The sequence below is a fragment of the Gadus chalcogrammus genome, chromosome 14, assembly GCF_026213295.1.
Source record: "Gadus chalcogrammus isolate NIFS_2021 chromosome 14, NIFS_Gcha_1.0, whole genome shotgun sequence".
NCBI classification, from domain to species: Eukaryota; Metazoa; Chordata; class Actinopteri; order Gadiformes; family Gadidae; genus Gadus; species Gadus chalcogrammus.
In genome coordinates this window covers 19,423,810-19,442,859 of record NC_079425.1, presented here as the reverse complement: position 1 = coordinate 19,442,859, position 19,050 = coordinate 19,423,810, and the positions used below count along the sequence as shown (strand labels likewise).

The 19,050-nt window shown below is 49.6% G+C and overlaps 2 protein-coding genes across 2 annotated transcripts in view; both read right to left on the bottom strand.

Annotated features, from left to right (window-relative positions):
- The window catches only part of fam189a1 (family with sequence similarity 189 member A1), a 59,583-nt gene extending 54,903 nt beyond the window's left edge, over window positions 1-4,680 (bottom strand). Inside the window, exons 1-2 of the mRNA XM_056607064.1 lie at window positions 4,229-4,680; window positions 3,801-4,097 (exon numbers count right to left, since the gene is read on the bottom strand). Coding sequence (XP_056463039.1) covers window positions 3,801-4,040 — 240 coding nt within the window. The 5' untranslated portion in view covers window positions 4,041-4,097; window positions 4,229-4,680. The remainder of the gene's footprint in view (window positions 1-3,800; window positions 4,098-4,228) is intronic.
- Window positions 4,681-5,580: 900 nt separating this feature from the next.
- tjp1a (tight junction protein 1a) overlaps window positions 5,581-19,050 on the bottom strand; it is a 53,632-nt gene continuing 40,162 nt past the window's right edge. Inside the window, exons 20-30 of the mRNA XM_056607065.1 lie at window positions 17,786-17,989; window positions 16,154-16,521; window positions 15,466-15,922; window positions 15,069-15,151; window positions 14,630-14,806; window positions 14,045-14,148; window positions 13,408-13,664; window positions 12,832-12,983; window positions 11,479-11,696; window positions 10,968-11,111; window positions 5,581-7,977 (exon numbers count right to left, since the gene is read on the bottom strand). Of these exons, the coding sequence (XP_056463040.1) occupies window positions 7,883-7,977; window positions 10,968-11,111; window positions 11,479-11,696; window positions 12,832-12,983; window positions 13,408-13,664; window positions 14,045-14,148; window positions 14,630-14,806; window positions 15,069-15,151; window positions 15,466-15,922; window positions 16,154-16,521; window positions 17,786-17,989 (2,259 nt within the window). The 3' untranslated portion in view covers window positions 5,581-7,882. The remainder of the gene's footprint in view (window positions 7,978-10,967; window positions 11,112-11,478; window positions 11,697-12,831; window positions 12,984-13,407; window positions 13,665-14,044; window positions 14,149-14,629; window positions 14,807-15,068; window positions 15,152-15,465; window positions 15,923-16,153; window positions 16,522-17,785; window positions 17,990-19,050) is intronic.

The following is a 19,050-nucleotide window of genomic DNA, read 5'->3' as shown; positions in this document are numbered from 1 at the left end:
CTTGCCTCTGAGGCATTGTCTTCCAATCAACTTTTTTCTGTGGGAAAGATTGTTCTCACAGTGCATTTAACTTTCTAATACAGGGTAGATGACTGGCATTTCTAGAATAAAACAAAATTATATCGCTATACCCACAGCACCTTTAATAGGATCCTCCTCTCCAGAAGCAATGGTTACGCCTCGTCACGACGATAGGGATAGCAGCCAATCCCAGTTGAGTATCGAGTGTGAGGCTGAGACAGAGGCCAGTCCCTTCCATTAGTGGGACCTACGAAGCCACGATACAACATCCATGTTTAGCGTTGACTATCATGTCGTGGAAACTAGAGAGCTTAGACGAGCGCCAACTTAAAATACCATAACATCCCCTCTCCCCCATAACATCTTCTCTGTAACTTCATCTCCGCAACCATTATAATTATTCCATTAATGGTAACATCTCCTCCATAAAATCTCCACTATAACATCTTCTCCTCAACAATAATAATTACTCTATCAACCATAACATCTCCTCCAGAACATCTCCACCATAACATCATCTCCTCAACAATAATAATTACTCTATCAACCATAACATCTCCTCCAGAACATCTCCACCATAACATCATCTCCTCAACAATAATAATTATTCTATCCACCATAACATCTCCTCCAGAACATCTCCACCATAACATCATCTCCTCAACAATAATAATTATTCTATCAACCATAACATCTCCTCCAGAACATCTCCACCATAACATCATCTCCTCAACAATAATAATTATTCTATCCACCATAACATCTCCTCCAGAACATCTCCACCATAACATCATCTCCTCAACAATAATAATTATTCTATCCACCATAACATCTCCTCCAGAACATCTCCACCATAACATCATCTCCTCAACAATAATAATTATTCTATCCACCATAACATCTTCAATCAACCATAAAATACTCTCTTCCATAACATTATTCTATCCACGATAAGATCTTCTATCAACTACAACATCTCCTCTTCTCAGTAAGAACTTCTCCAGAACATCTTCCCTTCAGAGAGGAGTGAAAAGGAGATAAACAAAAAAAGGGAAAGAACAAGCGATAGAGTCATCACTCGGACAGTGAAGGGATTTAGGGATGAGAAGTCAGGAGAGAAAGGAAACAGACTGTAGCTTGCTTGCCCAAATTTCACGCTGGCGTTTATTTTGAAGACATAAACATGTTTTATTCAAAGCTGTATCTTTTGTATCACTGGGGAGACGAACGCGTGACAGATTTGAAAAAGCCGATAGAGAGAAAGGCAACGTGACAGCTTGTGTTTGACTGCCTTTGATGTGTTGCCATGAAGACTGTGTGTGCGTGCGTGTGTGTGATGTGTGTGTGGGGGTGATTTTATGCGTAAGGAAGAAGAGAGGAAGATGGAGCCTTTTTGTGGTCACTCTGAGCCTACGCAAAGCTACCATCAAAGTGGGACCTCAACCAATCAACTCCTACACAAAAACACACACGAGCATGAACGTACGGACGTGTGTGTGTAGCACAGGCGTGCCTCAGTATAAAGAAATAAGTCTCAGGTAACATCAGCACAAAAAAAAACATACTTGCATATTGACTTGGGTATCACTACATTTTAGTCAAGGTAAAAAAGGTTTAGCAAAAGTTATCTCTAATCCCTATGAAGGGAATAATAGCATACTGCCAGTAAAACATTGGTCAACTCTTGAGCTTTTGAACTTTTGCCAGGAGTCGCACATCCATTACTGTGGCAACCTGAAAGCCTGCCCATCAAGTTTATTTTGTGCTTGCTCAAAGTGTGTGTGCACCGTAGCGCACGGCTACAGCGGCTATAAACCTTTAACAGCTAGAGCGTTTCATTTCCACCATCAGCAAAACCCACTTCAAACTCGACTCCAGTTTCCAAGTAGTTGTCAATTGCTCTATTGAAAACTCTCGCGATCACAAATCGTATCCAAGACACAATCTATCACATCTGCATCTTCTGAGAAGGAGAGGGAGGGAAGGAGGGAGGGAGATAGAGTAAGAGAGAGAGAGAGAGAGTGAGAGAGAGCAGGAGAGAGAGACAGAGAGAGAGAGAGAGAGAGAGCAAGAGAGAGCAAGAGCGAGCAAGAAAGAGAGAGGGAGAGGGAGAGTGAGCGAGAGAGGAAGAGTGAAAGAGAGAGAGAGAGAGAGAGCAAGAGTGAGCGAGAGCGAGCAAGAGAGAGAGCAAGAGAGAGAGCAAGAGAAGGAGACCTTTAATCATTCGCTTAACTGTGCATCCATGGCTGTTTACAGGTGTCCCTACCTGTAACCATCTACGTAGAATCAAGTTTTCAACTGGAGGACACCATGCACCACTATATCTGCCTCCTGTAAAAACCAGGCTGTGCTCCAGATACTAACACACACACACACACAGACACCTTTTCTACTGGCCTCTAAATCCCAGATAACCTTTTTCTATTTTCTCAGAAAGTACATAACTCCACTGCAGCAGACATTAGATCATAACTCAAGGCTTCTTCCTTCAGGGGATCATTTATGTGGTCAGTTTGAAAACAAGGTCTTCCTCGCTGCTTTGAACCCTGGAACCACAAGGTCCCGTATGGAGAACTCCAGCCCCACCAAAAATCACATAGATGGGGGGTGGGGGGGGGGGTCTGAAGCAAAGGTTACCACGGTAACCAAATCCCTCTTTCCATCCAGAGAGTCCTGGGCCGACCTGGATCAGACGGAGGACGTCACAAAGCCAGAACCACGACATGGATGACTTGCTGGGGCTTATCGCGCCACACAGCCTGGGAACATTCATGATACTTAGGAGCGTGTGTTGTTTAAAGATAACACACACAACTGAGCTCCATTTAAAGTGTCGCTGAGGGTCGAGCGTGTCGTGTCAGTGGTCATGTGATAGCCTCCATGATGTAAAGCAACGACAACCAAACGGCTTGCGTTATAACGCAAAATGAACAAAAACTAGAAAGGCAAGGTGTTTGCTCATTAAGCAGATGCTTCTATCCAAAGAGACTTAGAGTTAACAATGGAATTTAAGGCTTTTTAAGGGAAAGGGGCATTGCGTATATCTCAATCGTTTCTACAGGTAGGGTAGCAGACTTGGGGGGATCTAACCTGGTACCTTCCGGCCCAGTATTCAAACCCCCAGGGCCCTAAACTAAAGGATCCTGACTTATGTGGCGGCTGTCTGAAACACAAATAGGCCCATTGACTGCTGTGCACTTCGGCCCACAGTGCTGATAAGAAATTAGCATCATTGATTAAGAATGACCTTTAACCTGTGAACTTTAACCCCTTCTGGTGATTTACAATTCCCCTGGAAATACTAAACCATACATCACAGCTGCGCACCCGCACATGTGTACAAAGGCATTGTGCCACAGACCTCCCCCCCTTAGTTTTTATAATTAATGGACCAAACCCGGCTCTCACACTGAACGGAAGGAAATGCACTCATGAATATTTACAGCTGCCACCAAGGAAATTGAAATGTACAAAACACACGGTCTCGGCCCTCGCGCCGTCAAAATAGCATCAAACTCCACAGAGAGGACAGATGTCTTCATCACACAGATCAGCCTGTGTGTGTGTGTGTGTGTGTGTGTGTGTGTGTGTGTGTGTGTGTGTGTGTGTGTGTGTGTGTGTGTGTGTGTGTGTGTGTGTGTGTGTGTGTGTGTGTGCGCGCGCGCGTGCGCGCGTGCGTGCGTGCAAGTAAGTAGATATGATTTCGGCTTCCCCGGTTGAGATAAACGCCAATTAATGAAGAAAATACAAAGGACAAACAATATTCCAATAAAACTCACCGAGAATCCCGCCCAGAAGGGGCACGAGTGTCGGACCCGGGGTGATGTGGTGAGAGCCAATGCTGCGAAGCTGACGGCCAGGATGAGGCTCCCCAGGACCATCTGAGCGACCCCCAGCGCCAGCATGATCCGCGTGCGGGTCCTCAACTCCCTGAGCCGGGAAAGGCTCCGGGACAGCGAGGCTGGGCTAAGGGAGCCGGTGTTGTGGTTCCCCCCGCGGGGTAACGCGTTCAGCGGCATGGCACCCCAACTTCTCACCGCTGTACCTCCAGTGGCAGTGGAAACGTTGAGATGTGACTAAATACAAAGAACGCGAGGTCAATCTACCTGGGGGATGTTTAGAGATCACAGGGACACGATATAGGGTGTCCCAGGGCTGTCCAAAATCGAACCAACGTCTCGCTGAAAGGGGTTTCAGGGTAGCCTACCTGGATGTCCCGAAAATCCCTGAAAGACGGAGCCGTCGAATCACTGTGGTGGTAAAAGGTGAGTGAGAGACGCGCTCTTCTTGGCGCTAAACCCAAACTACGGCAAAACCCCACAGAAATCTCCACAAATCAAGTCGAAGGGATAACAAAAAAAAAAATATTCCCCATACTCTGGATACGATCTCCCCAAGAAAAAGCCCATTCCTCAAAGTGGCGGTGGAAGACCATGGCTCAGCCCACCACACAACCTTGCACCATTGTTAGTCTTGCTGATGCGGGGGTTTTCATCCGTGTGTATCCCACGCTTGAACGCAAATCACAAAAGACGTCCGAATGGCCTCAATAAACGGGATCCGGCATCGCGTACATCCGAGTATCCATCTTTTGGAGGTGGAAACATGGTGAGAGTGTCGTAGCGTGGTGGCGAAAGGTTTGCATAGGCGACGCTGAACCCACTAGCTTTCCTCGGGGAGGGGGGGTACACGCTGCTGATCTACACGCGTTGTCACATTGCGTATTGGCGGTGCTGCTGCTGCTGCTGGGCTGTTACTACGATGGGAGGTGATGATGATGATGATGGTGGTGTGTGTGTGTGTGTGTGTGTGTGTGTGTGTGTGTGTGTGTGTGTGTGTGTGTGTGTGTGTGTGTGTGTGTGTGTGTGTGTGTGTGTGTGTGTGTGTGTGTGTGTGTGTGTGTGTGTGTGTGTGTGTGTGTGTGTGTGTGTGTCCACTCTGGAGAAAAAAAAACAGGGCAAAGGTAAACGAGGGGAAATAACGGTGTAATACCGTTTTGTACTCATTCGTCCCATTCGAAGCACATTCGTGGCATCAAGCGATCGATTAGGTTGCAGCTTTTTAGGATATGGTTCATTCCCAGCAAATCAGCAATCTGGGATTTAACCGCAGAGCGCACCGCTGCCTCCGGCCTCTCTTTGTAGTGATGGCCCCGAGCGCGCAGGTAAATCAATGGCGCACATTGATAGGACTTGATGCGACTGCATAACCGCAGCTAAATTGATACAAGAGTTTTTAAGATAAAGACCAAAAACGTCAAGCTCCCAGATTGCCCGTCGCTCTGTTTAAGACAATTACAACGCCTGAATGATCTATCCACCAGATACGATTCGCTAACTCAATCCCATTTATTTGGTGTATGTGTAGCCACACGCCACTTGACTTGTGAGACACTGACGGAAATAGGCATGGCACAGGAGTGTTGAATTAACACCCTAGAGAGGGGGCAATTAGATTCCTAATGCGAGTCAAGAGGGTAACGCTGCAAAAGATTATTCTCCATGCTGGTAAATTTTTCTCTCGAAAGATACCAACCCTCGATTGTAGAACATATTTAGTCTATCTTTGGTTAGCTTTTGACTCCACCGAACTGTATTTTCAAAATGAGTTCCCTAATTTCTTAAACTTTGAAGAATGGACAGCGAATGTGCACCATCTTGCGGCGACACGAGGAACTGCTGGATAATATCAAAGCGTAATTGCGCACTGCCGTCCCATCACTTTGGTCATTAATTGTAAAATAGGAAGCATAAGCATAATAGGTAAAACAACCACAGATAACTCACAAAAGATTGCTCAACGGGGAAAAACGTTTGTTACTTTAAAACATTTTTTATTTATTAATACAGTGGTATAATTAAAATTGTGTCGCAAAGGAGAACAAAAAAGTCAGCCACACGTGAGAGCTACTATTCAGTTAAAGCAGTGTTATATCTAAACAATGAAACAGTACTGCTGTGCCCAACTTCATATTTTGCCTATTAGTACAAAAATACACATAAGGGCACACAAAACAGCATCCAGTATCACAAATCAATAAATGTGGGAGGGGGGGGGGGGACATTTGAGAGATCCACAGCCTAGTTAAAAATAACGTTTTTAAATGTCCTGAATCAGAGCACTGTGCTGTTGTTTAAACCAGGGAGTTTAAGCCATCTCGTGAGGGTCATTTTGTGTGAATATGCTGGTACAAAGTGTTGATCGCTCTGGTTGATACCCTAGGAACAAAGATGCCCAGCTTCACCGTCTCACTATTCCCACTTCAAACTGAAAACATGCTCCCTAATTTTTTCTTTTTTTTTTTACAAAAACTAAATACAAAAAAGTTCATTTACAAAGAACCAAGGCAATTTGCTAGCATTCTGTACAGCCACTTGTGTGGTTATGTTTCGTCTGAAGTAATATGCATAGCAGATTGAGAGCATACCGTTTCAACCAGTTTTTAACCGTACTTTAGTGCTAAAGCCAGTTTCACTCACAGTGGCTTCACAAAATGGCAAAAAAAAAATAATAATAAACAAACTTCATTTCACCACAAGAACTTAGCTGTTTGTTTTGTATTTTTTTTTCTTTCTTAAAGTTCACTAATCAGATAAGGCATCACTGCTTAATAATGTGTAGAAGAGAGGGGGGTGATGTGAGAGAGAGAGAGAGAGAGAGAGCGAGAGCGAGAGAGAGAGAGAACGAGAGAGAACAAAAGAGAGAGCCAGAACGAGAGAGAGAGAGAGCGAGAGAGAGCGAGCGAGCAGGTTGTGGACCTGAGTAAAGCACATGCATCCCGTCACAGCAGTACGACACCACACCATAGATGGCCACCGGAAACGGGAGCCTTCTTTTTTTTTTTTTCACCAAACCTTCAGCAAAAACAAACAACCTTCTACACCAGAGACCTGAAAATATTACCCAAAATCCTCTTCCTCCTCCTTCTCACCGACCAACCAAAAACCATCACGCTGGTTCACCGTCTTGCCCCTCTCTCTCTCTCTCTCTCTCTCTCTCTCAGACCTTCCTCAAGACGCTGGCACTCGGAGTGGTGGAACAGGGGTGGTGAGTATTTAGTCGGCTCTGTCGCTACGAGACAAGAGTTTCAACAGCCGCGCACAGCTCTGGTCTAACTAGTCAAGAGTTATAACGTCTGTTAATCCAAAACAATATAAAAATGTTCTATATATACTGTAGGCATATATATGGTGTAGTAGATACACGGTAGTGTGGAGTAAGTATGTCCTTTCGGGGCGCAAACAGGTTATTAGACGTCGGCATAGCAAAGTGTTCCGTTCCTCCGTAGCGACAAAAAGGGCGGGCATGCATTCCATCCACAGTTAAAATGTACAGTTTTTAAGTGTTTATTTACTTTCTTCTTCTTCTGCTTCTTTTTCTTTTTAAACGTCATGACTTCAAGGGTGGGGTTTAAAGGGGCCCCTGTAGTCAGCGGGCCCCTGCCTTCTGCCACTGGAGCCGAGATCATCCATGTTCTGATATGCGACAGGCTGGCGTGTATGTTTGTGTACATGTCTGTTTTTATACGCGTTATCTTGTGTGTGTGTGTGTGTTTGTGTATGTCCGTGTGTGTATGGGCATGTGTTTGCACATGTGTTTATGTCCTTGTGTGTCTTTGTAGTGTGAATACATGTGCGGCTATAAGTGCATCTCTGTGCGTTTATATATGCTTATTTGTATTTATATACGTTTGTGTGTGCATATATGTGTGCGTGTGTGTGTGTGTGTGTGTGTTTATATCCATGTGTTTGTATTAGTGTGTGTGTGTGGTCATATTTGTGTGCATGTGTGTGTGTTTGTTCAGGGGTCCCAGGCTGCAGGTTTGAATCCCGGGGGGGGGGGGGGGGGGTTGACAAGTGACTCAGAAGTGGTCGATGAGCACAGAGACACAGTTGGCCCCCACCAGGTAGTTGGGGTCCCCTGGGAGAGACTTGTTCTGCCAGCTCTTGGGGTCACCTGAGGAAAGACAATGATATCGTGTGAGCTGACTATGAGAACACTAGCAGAAGGACACAGTCGGGAATCATAGAGGCTTCAAACCCTAGGACCTGTTCCCCTTAAACGCAGTAGGAATTAACACAGCATTCATACTCATTACCTGAGACTGACACAGACATAAAACCGGGTTTGGTTATATTCGTGGCCATCTTACCTTGAGGGGCTTGGTAATCTGGTTTGAATGTGGAAAATTGAGTAAAAAAAAATAAATAACCATCCCTTATTCGTCTCCCATGCAAGTCTCAAATTAGTGCAGCACTGCTGCTTTCTTCTCAAATCTCAACTGGCCAATAGGATGCAGGTAAACACCAGAGCATGTGAATATACACCAAGCAAGAATACACCTTGATGTGCTTATTGTGTATCGAGTAATTTAGCCAGGCAGGCAGTTAAGAAGTGTTTAGACAGTGAATTAGGCTTCCTAAAGCAGAAGGATGAGTCAACCCAACCAAACACTCTGCAACTTTGGATTTTATGTCTCACAGGCGTTTCTTGATGAAGTGAAATCAACTCTAGAATAAATAACAATATTTAGCAATAAACGGTAATATTTAAAAAAAAATCTCTTCAGCATTAAAGTAATTTACTTGTGGTAAAATGGTGATAAGAGCCAGGAAGGCGTGACAGATTAATTGCCCGAGAGACTGATTGAGCTGAACCGTACAGAACCATCAATCACAGTCTCAGCCAATCAGAAAAGGGTTCTTTCCTCCTGGCTTGGGTTATTTAATAAGCATTTTCTTTAATAATATAAGCAATCCAACGTCAGTGTATTTTAGGAGCAGGTTCCATTTTCGTCTCCGAGTGTGTGAGGACTTTGAGTTTGAACGAAGAGCATTGATCCTGAACGCAAGATTGGAGAATGGACAGCTTCCGCCAAACTCCGTGTCAAAAGTCGAGATCAAAGACGACAAATAATTAAGGATACTCTGACGCTGTCACAGATCCAAGTTATGACTCAACAAAAGAGCCCAGTTTGTCTGATCTCCAGATTCACCAAGCGCACCAATCAGACTCGGTACAGATGGAGGCAAGGGAGCAGAGAGAGAGAGCGAGCACAGTAGAGGGAAGACGAAGAGCGAGCAAGAGATGAAGAGGGAGCGAGAGATAACGAGTGGAGGAGAGGCATGGAGCAGAGGGGTGAGGGGGAAATGAGTTACGGCGCAAGAAATGGGAAAAAGGGAGAGCGAGTTTGGAGGAGCAGAGGGGAGAAGAGGAGGGACAGAAAAAGGGTTTTGAAGAAATGGGTGCAGAGGAGGTGAGCGAGAGAATGCAGGAGTGGTAGAGACAAAAATAAAGTGAGGAGGGAAAATTAAATAGGCAGAGGAGAGTAGTGTGAAGATGAGCAGGTAGAAGAAATGTACAACAGTACAGCAGAGAGAGAGAAGAGGACAGAGGAAACGGGCGATATGGGGGAGAGTAGGGCGAATGACAGCGCAGAGAGTGAGAGTGGACAGAAGAGAAAGATACAAAGTGGCCGGTCTCTTAGTAAGAGGATTAGGGCGTTGTCGCTCGCTAATCCCCGCGGGCGTCCGAGTGGCAAAAACGCAGCGTTTCTGCCCGACGTTCCCTTTCATCGTGTGTCGAGTCTCATCCACTAAATGAGGCTCATTAGCCCGCTAATCCCCGCCGCGGCCGCTAATGCTAAAAAGGACTCTAATCGTTAGCCGGACCAAAACCTACTGTCTCCCCCCCCCCCCCCCCCCGCTCCCATCAGGCTCTTCTGTTGTGCCACTTCTCATCTTCACCAACTCCTCCTGTTTTCCACTCCAACTCTCTTCCACATGATCGATCTCTCTCCTCACCACCTCTTCTGCAGTCATTTGTTGTGATGCGTGTTGAAGGTTGTTAAAGTCCAACCGTGGACTTCACCGCGCATCGCTCCATCGTCAGGGCAACGACTGACACGAGTGACTATTCTAGTTCTTAGAATGAAAAGGTTTTCACGCAAAAGTATTGCATCGTGTGGACACATAGCTCGGATCGTTTAGAGGCCATAGTAGTGAGGCGTTTGCAGTTATGCGTGTTTACATGCAGGGATAGTTTTCACCATCTGTATGTTGAGTGAACACAGGAACACAGGAAGCCAACTGACAGTGATCGATCGGTGGTCGATCGATCGGTGACCGTTGACTTGCTTTTGACATCTATGTGGAAATCCAAATCATTAGTTGCAGCTGAGGGGCAATTCATTTTGATTTGTTGCTGGGCAACATTGTTTTTGGAGGATTTTATTTGTTGATTGATCACGTCATCACAGAAATACTTTCTGCGGATCTTCAGACTGTCTGGGTGGCTCTGGGAGAATAAACCCTGGCAGAGGTGAGGGGCATGCATGATGAGGACACGTGTGCGCGTGTGTTTATGTGCGTGTGGTGATATCTGAAGACATGCAGGTTAAATTAAAATCACCCATGAAACAGTTTGACCAAAGCATGAAAACACCCAAAGAGTCTGATCCAAAACAATATCAACACAAAATAGCAAGAAAACTATCCTAGATGGGGGAAGAAATGGTGAGTTAGAGTGAATGACTGAGTGTGTGAGTAATGAATGAGTAAGTGAGTAATAAATGAGTGGGTGAGTGAGTGTGAGTGAATGCATGTGCCAGTGAGTGAGTGAATGTGAATGCACCAGCAAATAAACAGAAACCAAAATCATACGTGAACAGGCGGATTTCCCCATCGGCAGATTCTCCCAAACAGGTACCAAAGCGAACTTTCGTACTTTATCTTGAGGTAAATACAGCGTCCTCCCTTTGACACCATCTTCCCTTTGAGACAATGCCCTCCCATAAAAAGTCAAATTGACTCTATTGGGAGAAACCAGGCCGATGGGGAAAGCCACATGAGAGTATAAAAAAAGCAAACGTGACCCTCCACCCATTTCATTGGTCCCACAGCCAACCCAGAGGAGCCCAGAAGAGCGACAGAAAAAGGACGGCGTACCCGACGAGGAGTCGGAGGATTTTAGAGCAAAAGACCAACCATCGGGGGTCATGGACGCGCAGTGGGGCAGACGCAGCTCCACCGGCTTCTGGAACTTCAGGCCGTGGGGGCCGCACATCACCAGGGGACTGAGAAGGGTCTCCCCTGGAGGAGAGAGGAGAGACATGTAGAGTCACAGCTGCTGCTCGGCACAATGCACGCACTGTTCGCACACACACTGCATGGAAAACGCACACGCATGGAAAAAATACACACACGCTGCATTTAAAACATACACACACTGCATGGAAAACGCACACGCATGGAAAAAATACACACACTCTGCATTTAAAACATACTGCATGTACAACCTATACTTGTGAATAACACACATATAAGTGCCCGTACATGACGCTATGTATTCCAGAACTAAGAACAAGTGTGTGTCGGTGCTTGTGTGTTTGCGCGCACACAGAGACCTCCTGAGCAAGCTGTGCCCTCCGGAGCCCCCCGTGACCTTGCGCCGCCTCACCTTTCTCCTTGTCGAGGGGCGGCAGGATGCTGTTGTCCCGGCACACCTTGAAGTAGATCTCCTGCTCCACGCCGTCGGGGATGGCGCCCTGGGGGATGATGATGCTGACGCCCGTCTCGATGGAGCTCAGCACGCCGCCGTTGCAGTTGAAGACGCCCCGCGCCGTGGCCACCACCGTGTGGCCCTCCTCGTCACCCTCGTCCTCCAGGGCACTGGGACTGAGGGGGGAGGGAGGGAAAGATAGAGAGAGTGAGAGAGGGGAGAGGGAGAGGGAGGGAGGGAGAGACAGAGTGAGAGGGGGGAGAGGGAGGGAGGGAGGGAGAGGGAGGGAGAAAGAGTGAGAGGGGGGAGAGGGAGGGAGTGAGTGAGAGAGGGACAGAGAGAGAACGTGACAGAGCGACAGAGAGATAGAGCGAGACAGAGTGAGAGACAGACAGACAGACAGACAGACAGACAGACAGACAGACAGACAGACAGACAGACAGACAGACAGACAGACAGACAGACAGACAGACAGACAGACAGACAGACAGACAGACAGACAGACAGACAAAGATAGAAAGAGCGAGAAAGAGACAGAGACAGGGACAGAGTCGTTTTCAGAGAGAAATTATGAGAGAAGGAGAAAGTAGGGAAGGAGACAGAGAAACGGGAGGGAAAGAAAGGTTGAGAAATAGAGAGAAAGAAGAAGAGGGAGAGGGGGAGGTTGAGAAGAAATTAAAGAGAGGAGGTAGAGAGGAAAGGGAGAGACAACATGAAAGGGAAAGCGGGAGGTTGAGAGCAATTGCACTTAATCAACCATGTTTGTTTATAGCAATTGCTGTGTTTTGATTGCCTCAATTAGTGGGCTTAATCAAAAGGTTACATCATCTGGCCCTCAGACAGCCAATCAGAGAACAGCATATGCCGTGACATCTGTGCTGCTATATGATGCAACAGCGCATGTGCTTTGATTTCTAATACTGGCTATTGTCTCTGAAACAAATCAAGTCGTTTCATTTGTTACATGCACAATCCTAAAGTACGAGAGCAGTAAAATGTCTCATTCGTTTTTTGGACCCGTTGTTATTCTGTGGGCCCTACAGTATGGTTATGGCTGGAGTTATGGTCATGAACCTGTTCTGGTTCTGTGTCGGGTTTACGTTCGCGGACCAATCACAGCCCTTGCTGCTGCGTCGCCTCAACGCAAGGTTGCTATTTTTTGAGAGGCGCACGTCAGGCCCTTGCGGTGGACGCAAGGACGTAAGGGGTCAGTAAACCCCCTTTGCGTCCAACCACAACTAAGCCTCAACTCTAAACCTCTATTCTGCGCCAAGCACCAGGCTGGGAGGGGGACCCTGGCCGACGCCTCACCTGACAGGGATGGCCTTGGGCACAGCGTGGATGTTGTTGGGCTGGTACTTGGAGCGCTGGTCCATGGTGCGTGTGAAGGTGTCCAGGCCGCTGTCCTGGTCCGTGCTCTGGGACTGAGGAGCCACCGTCACCTTGGCTGGACTCGAGTTGATCTGGTGAATCCAAAAGACATGAATCACAAGGAGTTCCCCCCCCTGGTACCACATCTGGGTCGTGTGGTCATGAGATGAAGCCCCAGTCTGAACAATTATCAAGAAGGACTTCTAGGCATAGAACCAATAATTCATTTACTTTAGGTCATTTAGGTAACAAACCCCGTGTTTCTATTCACGAACATTTAAGAATTCAGCAACATGTCCAGTAGAGGACATTTACAAAGGAAATGGAAACGTCCTCATCGTATGTAGCGGGGCTCTGAAATATTGAATTGGACTCGGCAGCAAATAGGTTGAGACCCCCTGCCCTGGTGGGATGATCCTGTAATAGCACGGAGCGACCGGGGAGGGTATCGCTCTGCCTGCTCCCTCCCAACACCCCCAGGCTGCGATGTGTGCGGGTGACCAGCAGGGGGCGTACCTTGGTCGCCGGCTCAGGCTTGTCGTGGGGCAGCAGGTTGTGGTTGAACTTGGGGCTGTCGAACTTGCGCTCGAAGGGCCTGGCGGAGGTGGTGTAGGGCTTGGCCACGTAGCGGTTGTAGCTGGGGGCGGCGGCGGGGCCGCTGCTGGGGAGCTTGGCGGGGAGCTCGCTGGTGCCGTTCACCGGCGTCTTCTCCGGGAAACTCTTGTGCGGCAGGAAGTTGGTGTGAACCGTCTCGTCTCGCGCCGGGGCCTTGACTGGAGAGGAGGAGGGTTGGTTAGAGGGGTCCCTGTGTGTCTGTGTGTGGCCCTCTGTGCATGGATTTCCTTCTATTTCTCTGTGTGTGTGTGTGTTTCCCTCTCTTTCTCTGTGTGTGTGTGTGCGTCCCTCTCTTTCTCTGTGCGTGTGTTTCTTTGTGTGTGTGTGTGCATGTGTCTTTGTGTGTGTTTGTGAGTGTGCCTCTTTGTGTGTGTGTGTGTCTCTGTGTGTGTGTGTGTGTGTGTGTGTGTGTGCGCGTGTCTCTCTGTGTGTGTGTGTGGGTTTGTCTCCGTTTGTGTGTCTGTGTCTGTGTGTGCGTGTGTTTCTTTGTGTGTGTGTCTCTTTGTGTGTTTGTGTGTGTGTGTGCGTGAGGACTCACTCTCAGGTACGGTGGGCTTGGTGAGTGTTCCTGGACGAACAGCAGGCGTCCCTTGTGGAATAACGTCATATCTCTTCTCCACGGCGCCCACCCCTTCAGTCGAACTGCAGCACCATGACAACACAAGCACACGTCCATCAAGGTCCAGCCTACATTCAGACTACGTTCCTACCCCACAGCCCTTCCACGGCATGCACACGGGCGTCGTCAAGCCAATCAAACCTGCCTTGTGGGATATGGTGCTCCTCAAGGTTATGAGGTTAAAGTGGACCAGAACGAAACGATTTATATAGAAAATTCGATCAGTGCGTTTCATTCTTCAGAAACGTTGTATTCCAGATATCCTTTTATGGAGTAAAAAGCAACAGTAGAAAATTACTGCAAATGTAAGTAAAACATTTATAGAAACATGCATTCAACTCAACAGAACAAGTGATGCAAATTAGTTCAGAACATTCCAGCCCAGTGTGTGTGTGTGTGTGTGTGTGTATGTGTGTGTGTGTGTGTGTGTGTGTGTGTGTGTGTGTGTGTGTGTGTGTGTGTGTGCGTGCGTTTCCTAGGCGAGCGCGCCCCCGTGTCCACTACCTGGGGTAGCTGTAGGCCGCCTGGCCCTGCGGCAGGGCTTTACTGGTCCCGGTCTGCATGGTGTCCAGGTAGGCCAGCTGCTCCCTGTAGTACTCCTCTTCCTCGTCGGGGTTGTGGTGATTGGCCCGCACGATGTCCTCCGTCATCTTGGACTGAGGCCTCTGGGGCTCCGGGGCCCTGCGGCAGAGAAGGGGACCGGCCCAATCACATAAACGGCAGAGGACGCTTTCCCCCTCAGCCCCGAAGCATACTGCCATTTATTACCACTGATGTCATGTTTGACATCAAACAGGCATCAGTGAGGACTCTTAGATCAAGGTTGCTAGGAGCTGGACTGCGGACAGGTATCTTCCGGCTAGAGTCCAGTTCTTGTACAGTAGATTTAGGAGAGAGGGTCCAGGAGGTTACTGAGGGGAGCAGCGGGCGGTGATGTTCTCACCTGAAGTTCTTCTCCTGGTCCAGGTTACTCAGAGAGTTGGCTTTAGGCACACTTCCGCCGGGCTTGACAGGCAGCTCAGCCGCCTGCAGAACACACACACGGACAGTCAGTCAGAGAGACACTCATTCAATCAGACATAACAGATAACAGATGATGCTGATATTAATATTGTAACAAGGTTAACGATTCTGGCATCGTGGCCGAATAACAGCCAAGTAACTGCGTTCTGATCGACCTCCTTGAAATAAAGTGCATCAAAAGCTCGAATCAGAACAACAGGGCGTTTGTTATATTTGATTTGGTTAACTTGGAGCAGATCTGTCACGAGCGTTCTCTGGAGTGCCCTGAAGGTAGCGTTGAACCCCCCCACCCCTCGGACCGTCCCCGGGCCCCTCACCTTGTTCAGGGCAGCCTCACTGTTGACGCGGTCCACCGACACCGAGCGCTTGTTCTCGAACATCTTGACGCGGTTCAGGACCGACTGGTGCTTCAGTGCCGGCTGGTCCAGCGCCGGCTCCGTCGGGGGCGAGGGCGCCTCGCTCTTGGGCGGCGGAGGCGAGGGCGTGGCCTGGGGCGGCAGGTCGTAGGGCTGGGCGGGGGGCTTGTACCCCCGGGGCACCTGGGGCTGCGTCTGGGGCTGGGGCTGCGTCGGGGGCGGGCCCTGGTTGTAGCGCAGTGCCGCCGGCGGCTCCGGGGAGTGGGCCGGGGGCGGGTAGGGCTGGGGGTCCTGGTCGTAGCGGGAGCGCGGGTCGTAGGGCGGGCCCAGCGGGGGGAGGGGCTCGTCGTAGCGAAGGGGGGCGGGCGCGGCCGGCTTACCGTAGCGCGGCCGTCCGTTCAGGCCCTGCTGCGGGGGGTGGGCGTCGTCGTAGCGCTGGGGCCCGTGGGCGTCTTCGTAGCGCTGGGGCCCGTGGGCGTCTTCGTAGCGCTGGGGGGCCGGCGGCTCCTGGTCGTAGCGCTGGGGGGCTGGTGGCTCCTGGTCGTAGCGCTGGGGCCCGTGGGCGTCTTCGTAGCGCTGGGTGGCCGGCGGCTCCTGGTCGTAGCGCTGGGGGGCCGGCGGCTCCTGGTCGTAGCGCTGGGGGGCCGGCGGCTCCTGGTCGTAGCGCTGGGGGGGGTGGGGCTGCAGGTCCGGGCTGTCGCCGTAGGGCCCCCGGGGGTCGTAGCCCTGGGGGCCGGCGGTGGCCGGGGGGGAGGGGCTGTACTGGGACCACGGCTGGTCGGGGTGCGTGCCGTTGTTCTCGTAGGGCAGCTGGGGGTCGAAGGCGGGGTACTTGGTCTCCAGGTAGCCGCTGCTGCCCCCGCTGCTGCCCTCGTAGCGGCCGGCCAGGTGGTCGTAGTCGCGGTATGGCGGCTGGTCCAGCTGGTAGGGGGGCTGGGGGTCGTAGGTCGCCACGGGCTTGACGCCGGCCGGAGCCATGCGCCCGCCGTGGTCCAAGTACGGATCCTTCTGGAACATCTGGCGGGGACGGAGACGAAGAGGGGAGGGTAAAGCACGGCGTCAGTCAGCGGGCAGACAGCGACACGCCGTGGCTCATAGAGGGGGACGCACACGGGGACACACAGGTGCAGGCAGGGGAGGAACGAAAGAGGGGATCACGAAAAGAAGTGTCAGGGGAGGAAGAGGGGGGGGAGGAAGAGGGGGGGGGGGGGGCCTGGAAAAGAGAAGCTGACAGGAGGGGGTTACTGTAGGGTTACTGGGACACCAGAGAACAGCACGTCACGTTGCCAAGCCAAAAGCCAAATAACCTAACCTAAATAACAATCCAGCTACAAAATAAAAAAAAATACAAAAATTAAAGAAAAAATACCATTTAAATAACTACGACCAGACAATGGGTATATTTTTCATGTCATGACCTTGGATATGTTATACAAAGAATATATATTTCTTATGGATTATATATTAGTTTACAAAGATTCTGGATTATGTGTCTTGTTGCCATTACATGCCATTACACACGATGGCCTGAAGAAAAAGATAACCCACTGTCTTTTTGCCATTACAAGCCAACAGTAACACTAACAACTCACTTGACAACCACTGTTCACAATAAGAAATAAAAAAAAGCATCTTCAAAAAGGCCCGATATTTGAGAGGTAACCATTGATCGTCCGTCCACAACTTGACGTGCAGCTTCTCGACAGGGCTGGGCAACATGGCTACTTTTCAAATGCAGCGGCACGTTTCAGAAGCGAAGAAGTAACAGCTCTACGAAGCCACAAACGCTAGGTCCCGCCTGGAGGGGTGGCGTCCAAACCCGGGCCGGCCGGCGTGTTGCGGTCGGAAGAGTTGCGGGTTAGACGCCGGGTGGCAGCCATGCAGAACCAGTTAGCAAACGTAGAGGGGGAGTCTTTCTCCCCCCGACGTCGCGCTGCCAAACCTCCAAACCCACTGTTAATGACGGCGCACTCAGGCACGTGCACACACACACACACACGCACACGCACACACACGCGCACACGCACACGCACGCGCACACACACACGCACACGCACACACACACACACACACACACGCGTTGCGCTGTGGGTTTCAGGCAGTGTGGCGGCCAGCGGACATGCAGCACGGCAGGAAACGGGAAGCGTGTCAGCAGGAAGTAGAAAGAGGGAGCAGCAGCAGTGCCGGGCGCCGGAGTCGGGGCCGGAGCAGGGGGCGGCGTCCCGGGTACCGGTCACAGGGGGGTACCGGTCACAGGGGGGTACCGGTCACAGGGGGGTACCTTTGGTTCCGGGCCAGGCGGTCCGGTCGCGAGCGGCTCCGGGGTTCCGCTCTGAGGGGCCCGCTCAGGCGGGGGCCTCCTGAGGGAGCCAGAGTCGGGGGCCGGCGCGGCCCTAAAGGATCCTACAGAGTTTACAGTGTGGAGGGCGGCGGGGGCCGCCGGCTCGGCCTGGGGGGGGGGGCTAGGGAGCACAGCCTCCGCTTTCTGTGGAGCGGTTCAGAGACTTAAACAACAACCAGGTAACCATGGCGACGCTCTGACTGCTCCAAACGGTCACAAATGTTCACCGAGGGTGAGTCAATCGCACCAGGGTGGCAATGTTATTCCAGTCCTTCAGCAGCAATCACACACACACACACAAAGCCCAGCCCAGGTACACCTAGCCAATCGCACCGTCTTTCACACGTAAGACAAGCCAATCATCTGCATTCACACATAAAACAGGCCAATCACACAGCCGAAACACATACAGCCAGCCAATCACACAGCCTAGACACATAAGAACAGCCAATCACGTCACGTCTTCACAGATAAACAAGAGTTTGAAAAATGAAAGTCCCAGTGGTGGGTAAGGAATTAGCAGGAAAACAAAGACAGTGTAGAGAGTGGAGAGTGTTAGTGTGGACGGATTGGATTTTAATTATCGGGTTACAATACATCGATGTTACTCATCAACAGTTTAGTGGACACACTTTGGTTATTATAATGCTAATAATTATAATGATACTAATAATAATGGCCTACTGGGCCCCAATTAATACATTTCACAGCAGCTTTCGGTTAACACACACTGGCTGATCCCAACATGCATAGGGGTAACTATAGGGGTGACATCAGTTCCAACCACAAGTGTCACAACAGGAAGCAGGAAGAGTGCAGAGGTCAGAGTTCATACAGACACTTAAGACACACGCAGACAGGGAGGCACCGGGCGGGTGCCACGGTGATGACAATAACAACAACAGCCACACGGCTCAGGAGGACAGGGGGGGGCTACTAACAGGACACAGATGATAACAGTCGCGCTAACAGTCTAGCTTTATGGCTATAGTTCTCTACCTGGTCCAAAAAGTATACAAAAAAAGAACACTTCAGAAATACATAGAGGCATAGAGGTAAACCACACCAGAAAGATATATTTATATAGCATTTATATATATATATAAATAAATATGTATAATAAATACTTAATAAATACTTAGGCCACGTGAGAGTTTAGGTTTTTTTCTCCAGCAATAGTGCTGTGGTTATGTATAGTAGACAGA